The sequence below is a fragment of the Ostrinia nubilalis genome, chromosome 16 (genome assembly GCF_963855985.1).
Source record: "Ostrinia nubilalis chromosome 16, ilOstNubi1.1, whole genome shotgun sequence".
Classification (NCBI taxonomy): Eukaryota; Metazoa; Arthropoda; class Insecta; order Lepidoptera; family Crambidae; genus Ostrinia; species Ostrinia nubilalis.
Genome location: NC_087103.1, coordinates 13,782,081 through 13,798,620, shown reverse-complemented (window position 1 = coordinate 13,798,620; position 16,540 = coordinate 13,782,081). Strand labels below are relative to the sequence as shown.

Genomic DNA, 16,540 nt, shown 5'->3' with positions numbered 1-16,540 from the left:
TCTCACATGTTATTTGGCGCATCAAAGGCGAGGCCCGGGCGGGGCGCGGGCGGCGCGGGGGGCGCGCGCGGCTCGGGGCTGCTGCTGGCCGACCGCCGCAGCCTGAGCCCGCGCTCTGTGCGTCACGGGATAACCATTAGACAACCCTACGCGGCCCAATGGAAAAAATACTAGATTTTACCTCGAAAATAAATAAATCGCACGCTACAAAAATGAGAGCCGGTGTTCAGACTCGTTATAAAAATGACACAGTTTAATGTTACATCGACGATAAGCTTGCAGCGGTATGGAAATCGGCTGAGGCGAATTAGGTTTATTTGATAAAAAATTAACAAAATGTCACAACAAAATTCACCTTTACACACCTATAGCCTGCGGCGGCGGAGGCGGTCTCACCGACACCGACGACACTGCCTCCGTGCTGGTCCTCCTCGGCTTGTTCTTGATGTTCAGCAGCGCCGGCTTCTCGGCGACGAGCGCCGGCGGCGCCGGCGGCGCCGACGCCAGCCTCTGCAAGCGATCCGCCATGAGGTTCCTGCCGTACCTCGTCTGGTACTCCTCGCTGTGCGCCTGCACATAAGACTTCTTCGGCTGCGCCAGTGAATTCAACCTAGAGTTCATCTTCGAAGGCCCGCGCACCGCCTCACCTTTCGCTTCCTTCACCTCATCTATTATGTCGGCTATTTTCTTCTTACTAAAACGATCTAAATGCTTATCCTCTTTCGCAACGCGATCGTTGTGCGGGTTGTGCCTTTCTTCCTTAACATTGCGATCGACGTGCTTCTCCTCGATAGGTATCTGCTGATGCGGTATTTTTAAAAGTTCCATCGCTGGGGTGGGCCTGGCCCTTCGGTCTCTAGCGATCACTTTAAAATTTTTGTCGCTTTGAATTTCGTTTTCTCTAGCGGACTGATCGATTCGGGAACGTCTTTTAACCATGAAGCCTTGCCGGGGTACGTTCCGTCCTTCGTGTGATGAATCACCTTTCCTGCTAGGTTTGGAATCTGATGGAAGACGTTGCCTGGTTTTTTGCACGCTATCAAACTCGTGAAGTAGCTGCGATATGGCCTTCAGGGGGTTGTCTGGCACTTTAGATAAAGGATTCATGACAATTTTCTTACGCTCTTTTCTCACTTTCTCAACCTCAGCTTTTACAGTTTGATGTTTTGTACTTATTATAACTTTAGGGACCACCGTAGTGAGCGCATCGGTATTTTTGTTACTCGTTATTTTTGAATCTGGAATCTCATCGTGATTATTAATTTTCTCAAAACTAAAACTGCTAGGATTCGATGAGGTCAAATGATGTTTGAGGCTGGTTCCACTGTCGCTGCCTTGTATGGTAGAGGTGCCTTGTACGATAGCGTCAACTTTGCTGATATTGGTTAAGAGTTTGCTTCTGGAAGACCTCATTTCTAGCGTGTCGGTCTTTCCTAATTTCTTCATCAGATCATAAAGTTTTTCTATGCTCTTTCTACAAGCGACGGTTGGCACAGGATTTTCGGAAGTTTCTTCTTCGTCTTCATCATTAACTTTGTTATTTTTAGGCGAATTTGCAGGCACAACATTAAGTATGCTTCTTGAAGATGTGATCATAATTGTGCGGCTATCTTTTTTTCCCGGATTATCATTAAATGCATCTTTGTTTTCGTCATCGCTGGAAAAAAATATTCTTGAGTATTTGTTAACAATAACACTAGAGAAATGTCATTCAAACTTACCTTTCCGAGTCCTCCCGGAAACTGGGAGCAAGTTTATCACTGGGGTCAGCTTCAGCTCTGTTGGCGGCGAACTCGGCGGACACAGCAGAAGCGGATGCCGAGAATATTTCCCTGACACTGCTGCAGTCGCTTTGTCGCAGTTGCGTATACATCATTTCTGTCACGGCCTCATCCAAGTAATAACTTCGATTGACATATTTTTTGTTATTTTTATCAGGAGTTAACATCGGCGACTCGTTCTCTCCTCTCAATTGCTCCAAAGGCGCGTCGATAAATAATTCTCTCTTACCCCTACGTCCTTTACTTTTGGTGGACTTATTGTCGAAATTCACATTTTGGCCATAAATTGAATTATAAAACGATTTGTTCGTAATCGATAAGTTTGTGACGGAACTCGACGGCATGATTCCTTTACCGTATCTATGCTTGGAAACTTTACAGTTTTCACCTCCTGCCATTTTCTTTTTTTCACGTTTATCGCGTATCTCCAAGAGTTTTTTTCTCTTTTTTTCTTCCATTATAAATGATTTGTTCTCGTAGGGTGACTTAATCCTAACTTTCATTGGCGATTTCTTTTTGGTTGGTTGGTTTTGGGACGTATCTTCGCTGTTCTCCTCAGGTAGAGAGCTCAAGTTTAGTTTATGCATGGACAGCGATAAGTCATCGGGCGATATAAAATTATATGGCGCTTCTTTTCGCAGTATATTCGGAATAGCTCTCGTGTCTAGTATATCTCTCAATGCGATACTTGAATCACCCGATTCCATTGCACTACTTTTAGAATCATTTGGATAATCATTTCCATCATCAATGTTTTCGTCAGCTAGCATTTCAACTTCATTATTTTTCAAAGCAGTATCATTGTCTCCGACAGCATTGATATCAGCGTCATCAGTTGTGTCCTGAACCTCAACAATTTTAACCTTTTTTACTTCATCTTTTCTATGCTCGTTCACAGAAGAAAGTTCTTCAATTTCAGTGTTCGAACATTCTTCGTCTTTTTCATTGTACGACAACGGAAGAGGTTTGGGACGCTCATCTGAAACAAAATTATAAATTATCTACTAATATACTTCGATATCACAACATTAATTTGTATAAAGTATTACCGAGTTGGATAGGAGTGGCTTGCAATATCATTATGGAACTTATGTTGCTCATGACATGTCCAGAATCCGAGCGTTCTAGCTGAAGAACCACGTCCACTCGAGATTCTTTCTTCTTCTCAGTTGCGACCGGCTCCTCCTCTCTTTTGCAACTAATAATTAAATTATCAGAGCAGAACTTGCTAAACAGTTTGTACGATCCACAGATTAATTTTGGCACTTCCACGATAATTTTCTTTTCCAGTATCTTCGATAAAGATCTTACGTCTACTTCCGAGTGTATGATGTCGTCCCACGTGGTCGAGACTCCGTTCAGTTTGCGCTCGACTTGTAGTGGGATGCTTGTCGATGTGGCGAGGACTTTGGTGTCGTCGTCGCCTTTGCTAGCGTTCTCGACTTCCCTCCATTTCTCTTTCGCTTTGTCCGTCAAGTAGTCCCCGTTGCTGATGCGCTTGAGCTGCTCAATAGTGTGCTTGACGTATCGGATAATATTTTCCATGTAGAAGTTGTAATTATCCTCTAACCGCTTGCAACAAATGTAGTCGAGGAGCGAAGTCGGCAAAACCATCCCATCGCACTCCCCGTCCATGCCGTTTAAGTTTTTGAGCTGCTCTTTTATGTAGGGGTCTTTGAAGAGGAAATGTTGATCGTACTCCATAGACAGGTTTGAAGCTTGTATTTCCAAATCGCCTAACTTCTGGCAAAGAGTGTTTTGGTAGGGAGGTCGATCATTGAACAGATCGATTCGCTCGCTGTTGACCGAAAATACATTGCGCATGTCTTCGTTACCGTAAATTTCGCTCACATCCGAGTCCTCCGAATCTAGGTCGTCGTTGTAAACGACCGTCTCCACGTGTTGATTGGGTCTGATTCGTTTCAATTCTTCGGCGTTGGACATGAGTTTTGTGCCTAAATCGATGTTTTTGTATAAAATTACTAAATCTCTAGTTGATAGACTTTCACCCACTGAAAAATTTAAAGGAAAAAAAGGAGACTGTCACAAACAAACAAAAATATAAGTAACATTTCAAAACCTTCTCCAAATAGAACACGTTCCTGACGCACGAATTTTACGGGTAAACACAGCGTGATCACGAGATCCCAACCCGTCATAGCAAAACAATTTGGCGCTTTGACGACCTAGGAGGAACGTCTTTTATTTGGCGAAGGCTTAAGGTACATAATGGATACGCCGTTCTGGCAAAGATGGCCTTCAACTGTAATCTCAGACCAAACAGATGACTTCATAAGTAGGTAGTTGAGCATTAATGTGGTGTCGTGTACTCACCATCAGGTTCGAAGGGGTGGTTCCTGGCCATCATATCGAAGAGTTCGCTGGCGGTCTGGTACTCGTGCGAGTGGTCTCGCGAGGACGCCGTCTCGTCAGGCACTTTGCTGATCAGCATCACATCGACAGACCCACCACACCCAACAAACAGCTAATTATCTAAATGTAAACGATTACTACAAAAACACTTATGACAAAACCGTTTTATTGTAAATTTTTAAGTCGTCATTTTCGAAAACGAATTGATGTAACGTCAGTCAGTTTGAATTTCGAACGATTTTGTTGTTTATGCCAGAGGTTGGAGTGGAAAAAGGTGGAAATAAAAAGAGAATCGATGTTAGTTAATAGACAACCGACATTGAGCCAACAACTGGATTTCGAAGCAAACTTGAGCACAAAAATAGCGTGTTTTTATAAGCTGGACAATGCAAAAGTCCAAATATTCATTCATTCATCCATCCATCTGCTGAACTGTCCCACCAAACTCAATGACAGGGGGGCGCTACCATCGTTCAACTATATGGTTTCCAACATGGCAAAAATCGGAACCAGCGATCCGGTAATGACGGTGGCGCCCCGCTGTCAATGTCATGGATAGGACAGTTCAGTATTTTGGAACTATAAACCAAATTCGGTTTACCGAACATAAATAATTTTCAAATTGAAAACTTTGATGACTGGAAAAGGAAAAGGTTGAGGACTGAATCAAAGACAGAAATTAAGTTAATGTTTTTATTTAATCATAAATACAATAATATTATGCTTTAAAATATAATAATCATTTAAGCACCTATGCATATCATGTTATTCGGGAATGTTAAATACTTGAGATACATTAAAATTAACAAAATCAGTCTTAATATTAAGTTACATAATTTCATATGCGATAATACTAAAACAATACTTTAAAAAAATACATCAACGTTAATAAATAAGTACGAAATTAATAATGCGTAAAATTAAATGAATCTGCTGTACACTCTGTTACTTACAAAGTGCTTCCCTAATCCTTCTAAAGGAAGTGTCAAAGTCAATGTAACCATCCCATAAATTCGGCGATAAAAATGGTGGAGTATTTTGAGTTTATATTTTCGAAATCGCGAATCAATCGCTTCATCTCGAATTCGAAACTTATGGTGCTCGGAATAAGGACTCCAGCAGTTCGGGTTCAGACAAATCCTTCTTGTACTGCTGCGCTAGTTCTTGGATGAGGTGGCGCCGCTTCACGTGGGGCGGTTGATATCTGAAATAGGTAAGGTAAAATAAAATGGCAATGCCAGATTTTGTATGGAAGGTGGCGTCTTTTTTTTTCGCGCGGCCATCGACCAAACTTTGTTTTTTGATTACAAAATAGTGTAATAAACCAAACTTACTATGACATGTATACCTCTAAACTCAGTCTGAACTGAGTTACGAGCGTTAGAAGTTTGATGATTTAGTACATACTAGATTTGCTTTTTGCGCGCAAGTTTTGTAAGAAATTACAACAAAATATTGCGCTATTTTTTTATTGCGCTGATTCTGCTCCACACTGATGTCTGGAGCCTTTAATGGATGGTATTGTTTGTTTACACATACAATGTCAATATTTTGTTGCAATTTCTTACAAAATTTGCGCGCAAAAAGCAAATCTAGTATGTAAATCATCAAACTTCTAACGCTCGAAACTCAGTTCAGACTGAGTTTAGAGGTATACATGTGATAGTAAGTTTGGTTTATTACACTATTTTGTATCCAAAAAACATGGTTTGGTCGATGGCCGTGCGAAAAAAAAAAGACGCCAATTTCCGGCATTGTCTTTTGGCAGCTTCATGATAAGACCACAGAGTCCCGGGTTCGATTCTCAGTGGGATTTGGGGAGGATGTTGAGGATTTCAAATGAAGTTTGCTTCCATCTTCAGCCTGATCAATAAGTCAGGCAGTAATCTCGGCGCCAACTGGGCGCCAATTGCCAGTATTCCCAGTTGAGGATACCGTTGGGCTACAAGCCCGGTTTGACATATCTATAGTACACTTACAAATCAGTCTGCAGCCTAGCTCGTCTCGCCCTGTCCAACGCCGCTCTCCTAAGACAGTCGGGCAGTAAACTAGGCGCCAACTGGGCGCCATCTGCTAACACTCCAGCGGAAGAAGCAGGCGGCGGTACACGGACTAGTAGCAATCCGCTGCGACGAGGCGACACACACATAACGTAGGCCTCGTGGCGCCGCCACGGGAGACCCGTCTCACAGTAACGGAGAAGATCATCTGTGGAAGATCGAAAGAGAAAACAGGAAGATTTGTAAATGCGAAAAATTAGTTTTTTTTAGTTTTTTATGTATGAACCGCGCGGAACCAATTGTAAGTTAGAGAAAAGTTGTAATATGTGCAAACGTACCTATTGGTAGATTGAGATGGTCTTCAAAGTCGTCCAACCAAATGATGAGGATCTTTGGTGTGAAGTCTCTATTACGTCGTCCGCTCCCTATAGAAGAAAAACAAACATTACAGTGAAAGGTTTTGAGATTACAATTGACAAAAAAGCAGAATAAAAAAAGGAGAAAGCCTTTAGTCCACGTTCGTAACTGAAATTTGATAACCAAGTACGAAAGTACGGTCGACAGCACGTCAACGTAAACACTGCGGTATCTTACGTAGTTGCGATAGGGGCGAGTTTGCAACGAAAATGTATAGCTTGATGTGCTGTCGACTGTACATAATTTCTCTGTGTCCTAAACACATTCGAGCAGGTCGAATCGAATGTCTGAGTTTTGTATCAGTTCATCCGACCTGTTTACTACATCAACCTACCACAAATATCCTTGATTGATTTTAAGTTAACTCTTTACTTACCACATAAACTTCAAAATCCTCCACAACTTCATAATTCAGTAAATTACCTGTAAGCGCCGCAGGCTGCTTGTCCAAGTCAAGCGACAGCGCGCGCGCCTTGTCCAAGGGCGCGGACGCCTTGTCCGACTCGGACACCGAGCGCTCGTACGACGGAGCGCCTGAGCCGGACACGTCCCAGCACGAGCCCGCCGCCTTGTCCGAGCTTCTGCTGGGGAGTACAACAGTTGTAAAGGGATTTCAAACGTCACACGTAAGTTTTATGTCAGTTATCAAACAAAAGTTGTTCGAAATATAGCTTTTGCCCGCGGCTTCACCCGCGTGAAATTTAGTTTTTCACAAATCGTCATAATATATGTTATTCTGGGTCACAAACAATAATACTATAAAGTTTCATAAAAATCCGTTCAGCAGTTTTTGCGTAAAAGAGTTACAAATATCCAGACATCCATACAAACTTTCGCATTTATAATATTAGTAAGAAGTATGATAGTAAGATACATCACATCATGGCAAAATAGCTTCTACTCCTATTACATCTACAGCAAGATGTCGCTGAGTTAAGGGCTGTGTTGTCGTATATACTTTAGATTGGAGAGTTCCTTGCAATTTTGTAAAACCATACACAAAGATGAGTACAAAATATAAGAAGTGTTTTTGCGCTAAAATAAATCAATATAGTCTACTTGCGAGTTGCGACAACAACAGTATGACTCTATTTATATTAAAGTTAGAGATGTTACACTGTCGTCGCAAGAGGACGATATGTAAATTGCATAACAAAATGTATTTACGGAATGACGTATAAAATGGTGATACCTGGTGGATTGGCACCCGCCATCGGTATCGCTTTTCTCTTCATCTAGCTCGTGCCCTGAAGGCACCACAAACGCTATCTCGTTCGTGGAGTCTGCCCAGTAAATAACCTGGAAAATGAGATCAAAATTTAAATAAGCATCGACGCAGCTTCAGCTTACGTGCATCGTAGACGCCAACACCACCTGTATTGGCTAAGTAAGATTCATGATTCACGTTCTACGGTCCTGAATCGCTTATCATAGAGCGGGGTGGGGTGTTTACGGGGTGCCAGAGTATTGCTCGGACGCGCAATGCTGCTAAAGACGTAAAGTAGGTACCTCCGCTTTCTCGTAAGATTAAATTCGTATGCTATGAGACAGGCAGCACCAAGAGTGGCAGAAGGGATGCTGTACACACGTACCTACGGCCGATGCCGATGGGCAGCAAGGTTCTGGAGTGGAGGCTACGTACCGAAAAACGAAGCGTTAGACGTCCACAAGGTAGAAAGACGACCTGATAAAGGTAGCAGGTAGGTGTTGGAAGGAAAAAATATCCGTGCTTTTAAGCGATTTTGTGAAAAATATTATTGGCAGGTAGTTGCTAATTGCTCATAAGATAGGCCCCCTTAATTTAATTTATTGTCCGTGGTGCATAATCTTTTCTTAAAGATTTTAAACCTTTGTTTGTCACCTGTCATCCGCTTTGCAATGGAGGGAAGTCGAACCTTAATTTCGAACTCCTCCTATGTTCTTCTGATTAATTTCGTTGCGGATCCAATGACAGTTTAACTTTCCCCCGGGACAAACTTGACCTTCATTGGTTGGGTTTTTGTGGCGGTCAAGCTGTAGATCCTGGCTACACAGGAGTTGCAGTGGTGGGAACGAGAGGTGGGAATAGTCCCGTAGGTAGGTGTTGGATGCAAGATGCTGCCAACTGTGCGATGTGGAAGTCATTAGGGGAGACCTATGTTCAGCAGTGGACGTCCTGTGGCTGAAATGATGATGACACTTACCTGCTCACGTGCATCTGTTCAATTCGTATGCTGCGAGGTAGAACCTTAGGTGGCAGGGGCAGGCGCACGGCGCGGATCTATTGGCGGAGGGCGCGGGATGGTAGCAGAAGGTGGTTAGGAGTGTTGCTCGGGCACAAGAGGCTACTGATGATACTGGTGTTGACTCAGCATTTACCTGCTCCCTCGCGTCATAGACAGCGGGGGCAGGGGCGCGACGGGGGTCAGTGGGCGGGGGGCGGGGCTGCGCGGGCGCGTGCGCGTCGTAGCTGGTGCTGGCGCGCCCCGACCAGCCGCGTAAAATAGGTACCTCCACTTTCTCGCAAGATTCCATTCGTATGGTACGAGGCAGACAGAACGAAGAGTGGCAGGAGGCTTGCTGTTGATACACATACCTGATGATACCTGCTCACGCGCATCTATTCAATTCGTATGCTGCGAGGCAGAACCTTAGGTGGCAGGAGGGATGCTGGTGACCCTTGACAAACATACTTGCTCCCACGCGTCGTAGACGGCGGGGGCAGGGGCACGGCGCGGACCTATTGGCGGAAAGCGCGGGATAGTGGCAGAAGGTGTTTAGGAGCACTGCTCGAGTACAAGAGGCTATTGACGATACCGGTGTTTACTCAGCATTTACCTGCTCCCTTGCATCGTAAACAGCGGGGGCAGGCGCGCGACGGGGGTCAGCGGGCGGAGGGCGGGGCTGCGCGGGCGCGTGCGCGTCGTAACTAGTGCTCGCGCGTCCCGACCAGCCGCCGTGCACCGTTACTGACGTAAGGTAGGTACCTACGCTCCCTCGAAAGATTCCATTCGTATGCTGTAAGGCAGGCAGTACCAAGAGTGGCAGGAGGGATGCTGTTGATACACGTACCTCACTATCATCGTCATCATTTCAGTCACAGGACGTCCACTATTGAACACAGGTCTCCTCAATGACTTCCACATCCCATAGTTGGTAGCGTAGCCTGCATCCAGCGCCTTCCTGTTACCTTTATTAGGTCGTCGGTCCACCTTGTAGGTCGTCCCACGCTGTTTTCCGATACACACGGTACGGTGTTACACATACCTGTTCCCTCGCGTCGTAGACAGCGGGGGCAGGGGCGCGGCGGGGGTCGGTGGGCGGAGGCCGCGGCTGCGCGGGCGCGTGCGCGTCGTAGGCTCGTAGCTCGTGCGTCTCTACAGCCCTATTGATGTAAAGATACCTACGCTTTCTCGCAAGATTCCATTCGTGTGCTGCGAAGTAGAACCTTAGGTGGCAGTAGGAATGCTGTTGTGTGACGCTGATCGCTCGGCACCGACGCTTCATACATTTCAGCTGTCAGCGCTGACGGTCAGCGTGCGTCAGCGTGACTCTAAAACCAGCCTGACATTTACCTGCTCCCTCGCGTCGTAGACAGCGGGGGCAGGCGCGCGGCGCTAGTCTAGGGACGAAGGGCGGGGCTGCGCGGGCGCGTGCGCGTCATAACTAGTGCTCGCGCGCCCCGACCAGCCGCCTTCAATGACTTCCACATGCCACGATTGGTAGCGTGGCCTGCATCCAGCGCCTTCCTGCTACCTTTATTAGGTCGTGGGTGGACGTCGCACGCTGTGTTTTCTATACACATAGTACGGTGATACACTTACCTGTTCCCTCGCGTCGTAGACAGCAGGCGCGGGCGCAAGCGCGTGCGCATCGTAGCTCGTGCGTCTGTACACCGCTATTGACGTAAAGATACCTACGTTTTCTTGTAAGATTCAATTCGTGTGCTGTGAGGTAGAAACTTAGGTGGCTGGAGGGATGCTGTTGACCTTCGACACACTTACTTGGTCCCTCGCGTCGTAGACAGCGGGGGCAGGGGCCCGGCGCGGGTCGGGGGGCGGCGGGCGGGGCTCCGCGGGCGCGTGCGCGTCGTAGCTGGTGCTGGCGCGCCCCGACCAGCCGCCGTGCCCGCGCACGTATACTGGCGTGCCCAGCCTGGTACAACATACGTTACAAATTAGATATTTGATAGCATGTCTAAGTTTTAATTCTATTCGCAAAAACTAGTTTCAATCAAATGTGAATTTCAAGATATAGGTTGTCGTTTTAAAAATTATAACTACTCAATTGAATTGGCGAAATAGAGAAGTCTAATTCGTATCAGAAGCTCTCTTTAAAAAGTTAGCTACTGGATTAGATACTGGATTAGATTAGATTAATATCACCAATCTATTGTATATTTTGTGTAAACTAACCCGTGTAGCATGCGTATGAATCCGGACGACACAATATCGCAGCTGTACACGTAACTAACCCCCGCAACGCAACGCTGTTCCCTTCTGCTGTGTAGTCTAGCGTTACGAGGCTTACGCCCGTATTCACAAACTATGCTTGCTTAAGTAAAGCAGCAAATCGAACACACAGCGTTGGATAGAACTCTGTGATTGATTCGTATGTCACCCTGTGCGTTCATGCGCACTGTGAGACTTCATAGTAATGTTTGCGAATAGGGGCGATAGAAGTCCTCCCTGATGTGAGAACAGTCGATATTCTTCCACTTACCCATGCAACATGCGTATGAATCCAGGCGGCATAGTATCGCAGCTGTGCACATTAGCGAGTATAGCCGCAGCTGTAGTCTGGCCAGCGCGCGCGCAGAACACGTGCACAGTCAAAGGAGCGCGCGACCCGCACGCGTCGAGACGCCGCAACGCTGCCTCGAAGCCTAGTGCTGGTCATCTAGCGTCTTCATATCACTAATAAGGAAAGTAACTGACCCGTATAGCATACTTATAAACCCAAGCAGCACGTATCGCCGCTGTGCACGCGTCCAATCATCGAAGCACGGATCGTAGCGTCACTTCCAAGCGCTCTTGTCGTCTAGCACCACGAGCCGCGAGAGATCTCCATGATTCGAGAAAAGACTGTACATTTCTTCTTCAACTTACCCGTGCAGCATCCGTATGAACCCAGGCGGCACGGTATCGCAGCTGTGCACGTTAGCGAGTATGGCCGCGGCAGTAGTCTGTCCGGCGCGCGCGCAGAACACGTGCACTGTGAGCGGCGCGCGCGAGCCGCACGCGTCGAGACGTCGTAGTGCTGGTCATCTAGCGTCTTCATATCACTAATAAGGAAAGTAACTGACCCGTGTAGCGTACTTATAAACCCAAGCGGCACGTATCACAGTTGTGCACGCGTTCAACAACTGTAGCGTCATTTCCAAGCCCGGCGTGTGACCTCCATGATTCGAGAAAAGACTGTTTCTTCTTCCACTCACCCGTGTAGCATGCGTATGAACCCAGGCGGCACAGTATCGCAGCTGTGCACATTGGCCAGTATGGCCGCAGCTGTAGTCTGGCCGGCGCGCGCGCAGAACACGTGCACCGTGACGCCGTAACGCTGCCTCGAACCTGGCGCTGTATAATCTAGCGTCTAGCTCTAATACCTTCACGTTACTAATATAATAAGGAAAGTTACTGACCTGTGCAGCATCCGTATAAACCCAGGCGGCACAGTATCGCAGCTGTGCACATTAGCGAGTATAGCGACGAGACGTCGTAGTGTTGCTTCGAAACCCGGCGCTGTGTCATCAAGGGTTCTTATAGCTCCCATGGCATTTCACTAATAACACCTCAAGTGCTTTTCGCGGCGCTAATCGCTTGAGGGGATAAGGAAAGTGACTGACTCGTTGAATCCAGGTGACACAGTATCACAGCTGTGCACATTTGCAAGGATAGCCTCAGCATTGGTCTGCCCAGCGCGCACGCAGAACGAAGTCCGGCGCCGTGTCATTTAGCGTCTAGGTCTAATGGCTTCACATCATTAGTAAGGAAACTAACTTACCCGTGCAGCATCCGTATGAACCCAAGCGGCACGGTATCGCAGCTGTGCACGCGTCCAATCATCGTAGCGTCACTTCCAAGCCCGGCGTGTGACCTCCATGATTCGATAAAAGACTGTTTCTTCTTCAACTCACCCGTGCAGCATGCGTATGAACCCAGGCGGCACAGTATCGCAGCTGTGCACATTAGCCAGTATGGCCGCGGCAGTAGTCTGTCCGGCGCGCGCGCAGAACACGTGCACCGTCAAAGGAGCGCGCGACCCGCACGCGTCGAGACGCCGCAACGCTGCCTCGAAGCCCGGCGCTATATCGTCTAGGGCTCTAGCTCTAATGACTTTTCATCACTAGTAAGAACAGTAACTTACCCGTTCAGCATGTGAAAGAATCTGGACCGGTACGGTGTCGCCTCGAAGCCGGGGCTGTGTCGTCTAGCGTCTAGCTCAAATATCTTCACATCAATAGAAAGGAAAACAACTCACCCGTGCAGCATCCGTATGAACCCAGGCGGCACGGTATCGCAGCTGTGCACATTTGCAAGGATAGCCGCGGCAGTAGTCTGTCCGGCGCGCGCGCAGAACACGTGCACCGTCAAAGGAGCGCGCGACCCGCACGCGTCGAGACGCCGTAGTGCTGCCTCAAAACCTGGCGCTATGTCGTATAGGGCTCTAGCTCTAATGACTTTTCATCACTAGTCAGAACGGTAACTGAACCGTGCCGCATGTGAAAGAATCTGGACCGGCACGGTGTCGCCTCAAAGCCCTGTTCTGTGTCATCTAGCGTCTAGCTGTAATGGCTTCACATCACTAGTAAGTAGTAAGGTAAGTAACTCACCCGTGCAGCATCCGTAGGAACCCAGGCGGCACGGTATCGCAGCTGTGCACGCGTCCAATCATCGTAGCGTCACTTCCAAGCCCGGCGTGTGACCTCCATGATTCGAGAAAAGACTGTACATTTCTTCTTCAAATTACCCGTGCAACATGCGTATGAATCCAGGCGGCACGGTATCGCAGCTGTGCACATTAGCGAGTATAGCCGCGGCGGTAGTCTGTCCGGCGCGCGCGCAGAACACGTGCACAGTGACGCCGTAACGCTGCCTCGAACCTGGCGCTGTATAATCTAGCGTCTAGCTCTAATACCTTCACGTTACTAATATAATAAGGAAAGTTACTGACCTGTGCAGCATCCGTATAAACCCAGGCGGCACAGTATCGCAGCTGTGCACATTAGCGAGTATAGCGACGAGACGTCGTAGTGCTGCTTCGAAACCCGGTGCTGTGTCATCAAGGGTTCTTATAGCTCCCATGGCATTTCACTAATAACACCTCAAGCGCATTTCGCGGCGCTAATCGCTTGAGGGGATAAGGAAAGTGACTGACTCGTTGAATCCAGGTGGCACAGTATCGCAGCTGTGCACGTTAGCGAGTATAGCCGCAGCATTGGTCTGGCCAGTGCGCACGCAGTACGAAGTCCGGCGCCGTGTCATTTAGCGTCTAGCTGTAATGGCTTCACATCACTAGTAAGTAGTAAGGTAAGTAACTCACCCGTGCAGCATGCGTATGAACCCAGGCGGCACGGTATCGCAGCTGTGCACGTTAGCCAGTATGGCCGCAGCAGTAGTCTGACCAGCGCGCGCGCAGAATACGTGCACTGTGAGAGGCGCACGCGACCCACAGGCATCAAGACGCCGCAACGCTGCCTCGAAGCCTAGCGCTGTGTCGTCTAGGGTTCTAGCTCTAATGACTTTTCATCACTAGTAAGATAAGTGACTGATCCGTTCAACATGCGAAAGAATCTGGACCGGTACAGTGGCGCCTCGAAACCGGGGACTATGTCATCTAACGTCTAGATCTAGTGGCTTCACATCACTAGTAAGGAAAGTAACTCACCCATGCAACATCCGTATGAACCCAGGCGGCACGGTATCGCAGTTGTGCACGCGTCCAATCATCGTAGCGTCACTTCCAAGCCCGGCGTGTGACCTCCATGATTCGATAAAAGACTGTTTCTTCTTCAACTCACCCGTGCAGCATCCGTATGAACCCAGGCGGCACGGTATCGCAGCTGTGCACATTAGTCAGTATAGCCGCGGCAGTAGTCTGACCAGCGCGCGCGCAGAATACGTGCACAGTCAAAGGAGCGCGCGACCCGCACGCGTCGAGACGCCGTAGTGCCGCCTCGAAGCCTAACGCTATGTCGTCTAGGGCTCGTAGCTTTAATAACTTTACATCACTAGTAAGAACAGTAACTTACCCGTTCAGCATGTAAAAGAATCTGGACCGACACGGTGTCGCCACAAAGCCCTGTTCTGTGTCATCTAGCGTTTAGCAGTAATAACTTCACATCACTAGTAAGTAACTGACCCGTGCAGCATCCGTATGAACCCGGGCGGCACGGTATCGCAGCTGTGCACATTAGCCAGTATGGCCGCGGCAGTAGTCTGTCCGGCGCGCGCGCAGAACACGTGCACCGTCAAAGGAGCGCGCGACCCGCACGCGTCGAGACGTCGTAGTGCTGCTTCGAAACCCGGCGCTGTGTCGTCTAGGGTTCTAGCTCTAATGACTTTTCATCACTAGTAAGATAAGTGACTGATCCGTTCAACATGCGAAAGAATCTGGACCGGTACGGTGTCGCCTCGAAGCCGGGGCTGTGTCGTCTAGCGTCTAACTCTTCAATTCGGCTTCAAGTTACTAGTAAGGGAAGTAACTCACCCATGCAACATCCGTATGAACACAGGCGGCACAATATCACAGCTGTGGAAGTTGGCGAGAATAGCCGCAGCAATGAACCCGTGCGGTGTCGCCTTGTAGCCTGGTGGTATGACGACTAGAGCTTTTGTTCCCATGGCTTTTAATCACTAAGTAACTCACCCGTGCAGCATGCGTATGAACCCAGGCGGCACAGTATCGCAGCTGTGCACGTTAGCCAGTATGGCCGCGGCAGTAGTCTGTCCGGCGCGCGCGCAGAACACGTGCACCGTCAAAGGAGCGCGCGACCCGCACGCGTCGAGACGTTATAGCGCTGCTTCGAAACCTGGCGCTATGTCGTCTAGGGCTCTAGTTCTAATGATTTTTCATCACTAGTAAGTACAGTAACTTACCCGTTTAGCATGCGAAAGAATCTGGACCGGTACGGTGTCGCCTCGAAACCGAGGCTGTTTCGTCTAGCGTCTAACTCTTCAATTCGGCTTCAAGTTACTAGTAAGGGAAGCAACTTACACGTGCAGCATGCTTATGAACCCAAGCGGCACGGTATCGCAGCTGTGCACGCGTCCAATCATCGTAGCGTCACTTCCAAGCCCGGCGTGTGACCTCCATAATTCGAGAAAAGACTGTTTCTTCTTCAACTCACCCGTGCAGCATCCGTATGAACCCAGGCGGCACGGTATCGCAGCTGTGCACATTAGCCAGTATAGCCGCGGCAGTAGTCTGTCCGGCGCGCGCGCAGAACACGTGCACCGTCAAAGGTGCGCGCGACCCGCACGCGTCGAGACGCCGTAGCGCTGCCTCGAAGCCTAGTGCTGGTCATCTAGCGTCTTCATATCACTAATAAGGATAGTAACTGACCCGTATAGCGTACTTATAAACCCAAGCGGCACGTATCACAGTTGTGCACGCGTTCAACCACCGTAGCGTTCTTTCCAAGCCCGGCGTGTGACCTCCATGATTCGATAAAAGACTGTTTCTTCTTCAACTGACCCGTGCAGCATGCGTATGAACCCAGGCGGCACAGTATCGCAGCTGTGCACGTTAGCCAGTATGGCCGCGGCAGTAGTCTGTCCGGCGCGCGCGCAGAACACGTGCACCGTCAAAGGAGCGCGCGACCCGCACGCGTCGAGTCGCCGTAACGCTGCCTCGAAACCTGGCGCTATGTCGTCTAGGGCTCTAGCTCTAATGACTTTTCATCACTAGTAAGATAAGTGACTGATCCGTTCAACATGCGAAAGAATCTGGACCGGTACGGTGTCGCCTCGAAACCGGGGACTATGTCAT

At 48.3% G+C, this 16,540-nt stretch overlaps 2 protein-coding genes across 2 annotated transcripts in view; both read right to left on the bottom strand.

Annotated features, from left to right (window-relative positions):
* Positions 1–2: 2 nt before the first annotated feature.
* LOC135079568 (uncharacterized) lies at positions 3–4,474 on the bottom strand. Its single transcript, XM_063974220.1, has 5 exons — positions 4,116–4,474; positions 2,831–3,793; positions 1,722–2,760; positions 366–1,657; positions 3–115 (listed from the first exon to the last, which is right to left on the bottom strand). Exons 1-5 carry the CDS (start codon positions 4,231–4,233, stop codon positions 3–5), a joined length of 3,525 nt encoding a protein of 1,174 aa, XP_063830290.1. The 5' UTR covers positions 4,234–4,474.
* Positions 4,475–4,859: 385 nt separating this feature from the next.
* Positions 4,860–16,540, bottom strand: part of LOC135079567 (uncharacterized) — a 55,925-nt gene continuing 44,244 nt past the window's right edge. The window contains exons 40-56 of the mRNA XM_063974219.1: positions 16,176–16,432; positions 15,900–16,068; positions 14,912–15,097; positions 14,571–14,780; positions 14,093–14,278; positions 13,724–13,840; positions 13,031–13,216; positions 12,687–12,872; positions 11,988–12,113; positions 9,818–9,935; positions 9,389–9,568; positions 8,930–9,130; positions 7,764–7,870; positions 6,995–7,155; positions 6,493–6,579; positions 6,134–6,362; positions 4,860–5,358 (exon numbers count right to left, since the gene is read on the bottom strand). Coding sequence (XP_063830289.1) covers positions 5,247–5,358; positions 6,134–6,362; positions 6,493–6,579; positions 6,995–7,155; positions 7,764–7,870; positions 8,930–9,130; positions 9,389–9,568; positions 9,818–9,935; positions 11,988–12,113; positions 12,687–12,872; positions 13,031–13,216; positions 13,724–13,840; positions 14,093–14,278; positions 14,571–14,780; positions 14,912–15,097; positions 15,900–16,068; positions 16,176–16,432 — 2,818 coding nt within the window. The 3' untranslated portion in view covers positions 4,860–5,246. The remainder of the gene's footprint in view (positions 5,359–6,133; positions 6,363–6,492; positions 6,580–6,994; positions 7,156–7,763; positions 7,871–8,929; positions 9,131–9,388; positions 9,569–9,817; positions 9,936–11,987; positions 12,114–12,686; positions 12,873–13,030; positions 13,217–13,723; positions 13,841–14,092; positions 14,279–14,570; positions 14,781–14,911; positions 15,098–15,899; positions 16,069–16,175; positions 16,433–16,540) is intronic.

Excerpts from the sequence above, each read along its gene's own strand:
- LOC135079568 (XM_063974220.1), bottom strand. The coding sequence starts at position 4,233 with ATGCTGATCAGCAAAGTGCCTGACGAGACGGCGTCCTCGCGAGACCAC. Across the intron at positions 2,761-2,830 it reads AGCCACTCCTATCCAACTCG|ATGAGCGTCCCAAACCTCTT; the intron begins GTAATACTTTAT and ends ATTTTGTTTCAG. Across the intron at positions 116-365 it reads TCCGCCGCCGCAGGCTATAG|AGCGCGGGCTCAGGCTGCGG; the intron begins GTGTGTAAAGGT and ends CGTGACGCACAG.